The sequence below is a fragment of the Juglans regia genome, chromosome 7, assembly GCF_001411555.2.
Source record: "Juglans regia cultivar Chandler chromosome 7, Walnut 2.0, whole genome shotgun sequence".
Lineage (NCBI taxonomy): Eukaryota > Viridiplantae > Streptophyta > Magnoliopsida > Fagales > Juglandaceae > Juglans > Juglans regia.
Window position 1 is genome coordinate 44,647,615 of NC_049907.1, and position 8,224 is coordinate 44,655,838.

An 8,224-nucleotide genomic window follows, 5' to 3' on the forward strand; every position below is an offset into this window, starting at 1 on the left:
ATTTGGGCCCATTTGGGCCTTCCCCTTGGGGTAACTTATTCGGACAGCGACGTGGCTCATCCATTATTCGCTATGATGGGATTGAGGTAAGTTATTCGGGCCACTAGGGGCAAGACCCGTTTTCCATCGCGGGAGGGATAGAGTGGCCTTCGCAAACTGCAAACTAAGGCCTACTAGAGAGCAGTGCATGGAGAGCCCAAAGGTGTCGTCCGGGGTAAGTCCACCATCATTTTGCTTCAGCTCTTGAATGTAGCATTCTCTTACCAAGACATGTTTGCCTCGTATTCTCCCTTTCTATGGGGAGTCGGGAACTTCATCTTGAGGTGATAAGTTGGCGTTATATGGCGACGGGGTCCTCACCACAAGGAAGTCGACCATGACCAAGGAAGGCATTGCAGGGGGCACTGCCATCGAGGACCGACGGTTCCCACATGCTGAGCCATACTCCCGGAGAAGCCCTTCAATGTCATGGAGGCCGGATGCAACTAGGCAACATCTATTTGCATCCTGGTAAAGGCTTCCCAGAATAGGATGTCCACAGAACTCTCGTTGTCAATGAGGATTTTGCGGGTGGTGAAATTGGCGACTAGCATAATCACCATTAGTGCGTCGTTGTGAGGGTACAGGACCCCCCCTCGTCGTCAACCTCCATGAAAGAGATGATTGGAGTAGGCTCACCCCTTCGATGCTTGGGGGGATAGTACTCGGCCGAGTACACCTCTTGGTACTGGGCCCGCCTAGCATGTGCTTTTCTACTTGATGAGGCCCCCACTCTTGTGGTCGTCGCCAATGCGCCAGTTGACTCGATCCATGCTCCTGTCTCCAGGCCGGGGGATAGTGCTGCCTTGTCCACTCTACATGCTCCCTTGCTAGGAGAAGCAATCATCAGTGTTATGCGAGGTGAACATGTGGTATGTGTAGTAGTGGCATGCAATACCCCAGTCATCTTCTTCACAGGCGGAGAAAGTGTCGGCTTCATGGATGGTGAATGAGGGCCGGTTGAACCGAGGTTCCAATCCCCTCATTAGGGCTTCCTCCCTCATCTTGTCTTAGGAACTCTTCTACTGCTTCTCGTGGGTCTTAGCCTTAGCCAGGGCCTTCGTCTTCCTCTCTGCTCGCTTCAGCTCCTTTCTCAGTTTCGTTAGGGCCAGAAGAGTGTCATCGGCATTGATGAAATTTTCGGCCTGATCCATGAACTCCCGCAGCGTCACGGGAGTCCTCCTTGCTAGTTCAGCCATAAATTGGGATCGCGGCCAAACCCTTCCTAGAAGCGCCGTCAATGTTATTTTCTCATCTTGGTCATTAGTGGTCATGCACTCTTTGTTTAACCGAGTCAGGTAAGAATTTAGGCTCTCATCCTCCCTCTGTTTGATGGTGAGTAGGTACACTGTCGGGCACCGCCTCCTCGACTCGACATGAACTGAGTCAAAAACAAACTAGCTAGCTCGCCAAAAACTATCTACGGATCCGGGAATCAAAGACCCGGACCATACTCAGGTTGGCCCTTTCTAGGTCAGTGGAAATGTTCTGCATGCCACCTCACCCGGGAAGCCATGTAGCATCATGTGAGCCTTGAAAGTTTCCAAGTGCTCAAGTCGGTCCCTGCCTCCGTCGTACATTTCCATGGTTAGGACCCTAAACTTTGGTGGTAAAGGCAGAGCCATCACCTCCTCCATGTAGGGTAGACCAATGCTCATGAGCTATTGGTCCATCGATAATGATGTACCCCACCTTCCTTACGATCTCCTCGTAGTTTCCTTTGAGATTACGGAGCTCATCATACATGTTCTTTTGCTTTTATCCTCCCTATTTGGTCCAAGTCTATGTGTTCCCGGACCCAATGCTCACTATCACTAGGCGCTGCTTCCTCATCATGCATCTGTTGAGATTTTCTAAGTTCTTCATGTCCCTTCCTCCGTCGTACATTTCCATGGTTAGGACCCTAAACTTTGGTGGTAAAGGCAGAGCCATCACCCTCCTCCATGTAGGGTAGACCGATGCTCATGAGTTATTGGTCCATTAATGACGATGTACCCACATTCCTTACAATCTCCTCATATTTTTCTTTGAGACTACAGAGCTCATCATGCATGTTCTTTTGCTTTTCTCCTCCCTATTTGGTCCAGTCTATGTGTTCCCAGACCCAATGTGCTCACTATCACTGGGCTATGTTTCCTCATCATGCAAAATATAAAAATATAAAAAACTCATAACATGCAAACCTACGTACAAAGGAACGATATATCTGCAAATTTAAAGAGAGAAAGCCAACAAGCCCATGTAAAAGCTCATGTAAAATCTCCAAGCCAATGGCATGAAAAAAAAATGCTGCACAAAACAAACCTAAAGAGACACTCAGAGAAGATAAAACACGCAAGTAAGAGAGAAGATGAAGAGATAAAGCAGTTTGCTTTCGGAGAGAGAAGATGCAAAGAAAAAAAAGAACTGAAGCTACCCACCCTCTTACACAGCTGCACCCAAAGACCAAAGTGCCCTCACTTAAACGGACACATAACACCAAAACAGTAGGACAGAAAAGACAAAACACACAAAAACGGAATCATTCACGGAGGACAATTCACTGTTGACAGCCATCCCCACTTATTCTATAGTATAGATATATTCGTTGTGGCATGTTGTGTATGCAAACCATCATCATCTTTCTTTCAACAAATAGCAAATTACAGGAAATATAAATGGCTTTACCTCTCTTCTTTCACAATCTTCCTAGAAGTATATCTTGCACATGAATGAGAATCCATCGTAGGGAACTCCGAGAAAGCCGGCTGGGGTTGTAGAGGAACCGAATGGACTTTGCTCCTTGACTTCTCCGTGGAAACAGAATACTCGCTCAGAGAGCTGCTGCTTACCTTTACAAACACAAACTCCCCGAGCAACTCAATTGTTGGTGCTCGGCTTTCGTTATTATCTTTGAGAGACTTCTCCACTGCATGAAAAGATGAATAACTCACGAAAGAGCCAAAACGTTCCATGTGCATCTCTTCCCTATTACAAAGCCCTGAGCTATGCTTCTCTGCTATGACAAATTCAATACGAGAGGTTTTACAATCAAAGAAGGCTTTGGGGTCATAGAAAGAATCCTTTCCAATAGTTTTATCTTTCTCTACCATCAGAGATTCAAAACAAGGCTTTGCAAATAGACAAGAATCGTTCAATGAAGTTTTCATACGCTTAAAGTGGAAACCCCAGACCAAAAAGGCTACAATCACAGAAAATACTGAAGCCCCAATAATCGCTTTCAGTAACAACAATTCGATTTCCAAGTACTTCGTTAGGCTATCCTCCAAATTTACTTCTGCTTCAAGATTGAGAATCTCAAAGTCTGTATCACCATTGCCCATCTCTCTTAGCCGATAATTTCACCGGCTATGATAGTGAGATTTTCCATTCCGTCCATTTTTGTTTCAATCATGTCTTCATCTCCAGCTTGTCACTGTGAACTTCTTCAGCTGGCTCCACTATAAAATCATTTTCTTCTTCAAGAATATTTGCAATATCGGATTCTATGATTTGGCGATCCTTTCCATTAAACGTGGATTGTGCCTGATAATCCTGCAAAGTCTCAAACTTTTGTATAGTTTTACCTATTTGTAACTCAGAATTATCAATCATCATGTCAGAAAAACCCCTTATCTTCACCATTTCATGGTCACAACCTTCGTCAATATCTGCAGCTTGTGGCTCTGTCATTTCACGCAACTCATCAAGTACTGTTCCCTTCTTTCTATCTTCAACTACCTCTAAAGCTTTACTTTTTGCACCCTTTAGATATATTACTTCATTGAGCTCCCTCCTCAGCAATGTCTACTCCTATTTTCACATCTTCAACCATTTTTTGTTCCTCAATCCTATCTCTCTGGTGTCCACGACCCAAATCCAATTGTATTTCTTCTGCCTGATCCCAAATGTCACTTCCACTTTCAAGTCTCATAGCCAATAAAGCTTCCGACGTATGGTTTAAAATCTTAAGGTACCCACCTTTATTAAGACCCTCAAAAGATTGTAAACTAGGTGAAGTTGCTGGAGAATTCATTGAAGATATATAAAAGGTAGAAAGAACGAAAAGAAAAGACCAAACTAAAAACTCCAGCACCCTTTTCAAGCTCCTACCTCTTGCCTCCTCTACCTCCTCGATTTCCACAAATTGTTCGTCTTCTTGCTGTAAAGATCCTTCGCGAGATGAAGGCAAAGAGCCACGACCGCAAACCGAGTCAGATTCCTCCTCACTAGCTTTCCCAAATTCAAAAGAACCAGTTGTACTAATATACGTCTCATATTTTCCTCCTTTGATCTCTTTTACTCGACGAAGAAAAATCTCACGGCGCCTATTCGGCATGTACCGGAGAAATTTAGGTCTTGGAGAAAGAAAATTAGTTAGCGGATCCTAGGGCCGCAAAGAAACGTCAGCAACAAGAGCATTCTCCCCATTGTCATCGGATTCAAACCCCTGCGGCAATGATACATAGGAAATATCGGTTCCGGGATTCACAAAAGTGATTTTTGATTCAAAAATGGGGGTCTTTTGGATATGGGAATCGGAGAACATCGATTCCGGGGCTGCATTCCTTTCGCCTAAGATTTTCTTTCTCGGGACAGCGACCTTGCTAGCTGCAGATATGGTTTGGGACATGTAATGCTTTGGGATAAATTTCTTTGTGGTCTGAACGTTAGAACCCATTTCTCGATGGCTTTGATCGTTCTCATCTGAAATTAGAACGATACCATTTCTTTGTAAAAATGTGAACGGTTCAAAGAACTGAGAAAAGTATACATATAAATACGGTTTATGATTTCAAAAAAGAAAAAGATAACTTCAATCAAACCAGTTACTAAGACTAAAGTTTTTCTTGCTTTGGATTTGTTATGATTTCTTGAAAACCAAAAGATACGAGACGGAGAAAAGAGAGAGGTTTACCTGACACTGGGACTCTTGGAATTCCAGGAGCCTTGATAGACATCGATGATGATGCACCCTTATTATCCCCGAAATGGATTTTTCTTTTACTTTTTTTCACTAAAGAATGTTTCACGAACTCGGTCAAATAATACAGAAAGGGAATTTTCTTTTTGTGTTTGTGATTATCTCTCTCTTTGATGCAATCAAACTGTCACGAATAAAGAAGAGCGTGGAGATACGAGCGTTAAGTCAAGCGCATGATCTAACAACTAGTCGAAATTTCCGATTTTGAAAATTTATTCGACCGTTGGAAGTGCCAGTGGTTCAACGGTAAAATGCATTAAATACGCAAGTTAATTATTCACCCATTACAAGCTTTCAAGGGCCTGCCTTATTAGGATCCAAACCGGGAGGAGACAGTTGGGCCAGGAATTGATCTATTACTAGGACCTCGTTCCAAGTGATGGGCCGAGTTGCAATTTAACAGACTGAAACAAAGGCTACTTCGTAAACACGAAAGAGAGTTTTTAGTGGCTCGAGTGGGAAAGAAATAGGTAGAATGAAATAACATTTGTGTAAAGGGATTCAGTCGTGGTTGTGTAAGTACTGTATATTTTTTTATGTTAAATTTATTATTAAAAAATTAATTTTTTCATATAAATCTTATTATAACTCTTTTTTTTTTTAAATGAATACCCGACACTTCCATTATAACTACAAATATCATTTTTCGTAACATTTATTTTTATTTGTTGCAGGCTTTCCAATAACACTAAATTCCATAAAGCTCTAAATACTATAAGATTCATTTTATATATATCATTCTTTCACTCCCTCAAAAACCTCAGTTCTAATAAAAAGTTAAGGGGACATTATTTCGTAAATATGTGTCATAATAATATTAGAAGAATGGCATAATATATTTCTATAATACATTACATTTATAAATATTAAAAAATGATAAATAATATCCTCGTCACAAGCCAATAGGTCTGGGAGATGATCTAGGCCATTTAATCTTTACAAAATTGATGCATCATAACTTTTGGTAGCTTGAAAGTGAAATGTGTTACTTGGGATAATTCCCACTAAAATGAGACAATATTTTTAAAAAATTTTAAATATTTTTTAAACATCCTTAATCATTAAGAAAAAAAAATACAAATTTGCTAATAATTGCTTCTTTAATCATTAAGAAAAAAAATTAAAATATAGGAATTTACACATTTTGTGGACACATTTAAAAATCATACTATCGTTTTCCTTTTTAATAGATCCATCCTTATTTAAACGTTTTTCTATTTTGAAAATACTTGAACTAATTTTGACTGATTTTAAAACATAATAAATAAGGAATGCTTTTGTTTAAAAGAATTATTCTCTTTTGGCTCTTAAAAATAAATATTTATGATGTTTTTATTTTTATGAGAGAAATTCTACTTACAACCGCCCCTTGCGTAACACCATGAAACCGGTGCCCTTTTTCATGAAGAAATTTATTTTTTTAACATTTCCGTCTCGTATTCTTATCATTTCGTTCTCTCTCTATTTTTCTATCAATTTTTTTGACCTTCTACTTCCTCCTTCTACATTTTTAGCACTTGAGCTTTCTGAGAGTTGAGCTCTGCACATAGTCTCCACTATATCTTTTTTTAGTTTTTCCATGCCTCTCAACCTCTTGAAAAGCTTCTCGTCTAGCTTTCACAGCCTCTACCATGGCTAATGTTGGGAGGGAATCCATAAGTGTCTGCGCTCTAGAGTTGACAGAGTATGGAAAAAAATACATGGAAAAGAAAAATAGGAATAGGCAATCGAACACAACGCATATGCATGAATTTTGTCGAGTACAATATATTTCCACAAACATAAGAATATCCATTTTAAGAAACATAATCATATCATAACGATGCATTACAAGTGAAGCATGGGAATTTTGGCACCAACTAACACGGATTCTCCTCTCAAGCTGAATTATACAAACCACTTAATGGTAAACAACAACTGGGTTCTTCATCCAGAAGTGACTATTTGGTTTATTGTGCAGATGCAAGTTGCCACGTTATTGTTCTCAAGATTTCACGAATTTATTCAAGTTCCTTTTCTGTACTCCCACAAAATCAAATTCCACACATACCAAATTGGTATCAGATTCATGGTAAAATGAGCACAACGACGAGACGGAACACTTATATAGTCTTATATCATCTACATTATCATGTTGAAGAAGAAGAAAAGAAGAGTCTCATATGCTCAACAACCTAAATTGACCAAAACACAGCCATATGCCTAATAACAGATAAGAGACAAACATTACAGTGATTCTTAAACCATTAAGCACCTTCATTTGAAAACTGTTCGATCCTGTCCTCGCCGAGATTCAGACCAGCCATGCTATCCTCCAACCCGCAACTAGTCTCCACCAACACATGTGGATCATTATAGTGCCTAACAGCTTGGTTTGCATCATGAGATCATATGATGGCACTATCTTCTTCGAAAAGGCGAATACTTCATCTTCATCCATGTTATTCAAAATCCTTACCTCACCCATTATTGTTCTCAAGTTCTGCACAGTCTTTGCTATATTTCCAGATCCTGATAAATCCCCTTGAGTCCTAATCATCGCTGCCCCTTCTTTTATTCTCCTTAACATTTCCCCAAGATTCTGACATCTACAAACAAATGGGCAGCGAAAGTTATGCTTGTTAATGAAGTTCTCCTCGTCTGCAAGAGCAAGAGCTTCGCTCTCGTCAATTTAATCGACCTCGTTGGATTCGAGGATCTGGGCTTCGACGAAATGATCGACACGGGCTCTGGCCATTACAGGGATTGAGACGGTGCGTTTGATTTCCTTGATCAGGGATGGGTTGGGCATGCGGGAAATACCTCGGTGGAGAGGCTCCGATACAATAAGACAGCAAGCGCCAGCTTCTTCGACAATCTTGGCTTGATCGGCGTTTGTGACTTCGAGAATAGCCCTGCTACGCAACATCTAGGTTAGTCCAGCTTTGAGCGAAAATGGGTTTTTCTTGGAGTCAATGATGGCGCTGCTGTTGCAGAACGTGACGGCGGCGTCTTCAGCCATTGCACTAGTGCTTGTGAATTTTTCTGGACAAAGCATAAACCAAAGAGGACGTTAACCGATATAATGCAAAACACTCACTACTGCTGAATTGGCTCGCAGGAGAATGTATATTGGAAGGGGGATGGAAGGTTGGTGTCTTCGGGTGATTTCTAGAAGTTACGTACATTGAGGTGAGTCGGTGGATTACCAAGAGCGCAAAAACTTTTGGATTCCCTCCCAAC

The 8,224-nt window shown here is 41.0% G+C and overlaps 1 protein-coding gene and 1 pseudogene across 2 annotated transcripts; both read right to left on the bottom strand.

The window, feature by feature from the left end:
* Positions 1-2,286: 2,286 nt before the first annotated feature.
* On the bottom strand, positions 2,287-5,085 carry LOC118349050. 2 transcript variants are annotated; one of them, XM_035692524.1, is made up of 2 exons: positions 4,937-5,085; positions 2,287-4,725 (listed from the first exon to the last, which is right to left on the bottom strand). In XM_035692524.1, exon 2 carries the CDS (start codon positions 3,360-3,362, stop codon positions 2,703-2,705), a length of 660 nt encoding a protein of 219 aa, XP_035548417.1. In that variant the 5' UTR covers positions 3,363-4,725; positions 4,937-5,085; the 3' UTR covers positions 2,287-2,702. Both variants share the same exon structure in this region, with proteins under 2 accessions (XP_035548417.1, XP_035548418.1).
* A 2,163-nt stretch (positions 5,086-7,248) lies between these two features.
* LOC108985054 lies at positions 7,249-8,003 on the bottom strand (annotated as a pseudogene).
* Between the last annotated feature and the right edge of the window lie 221 nt (positions 8,004-8,224).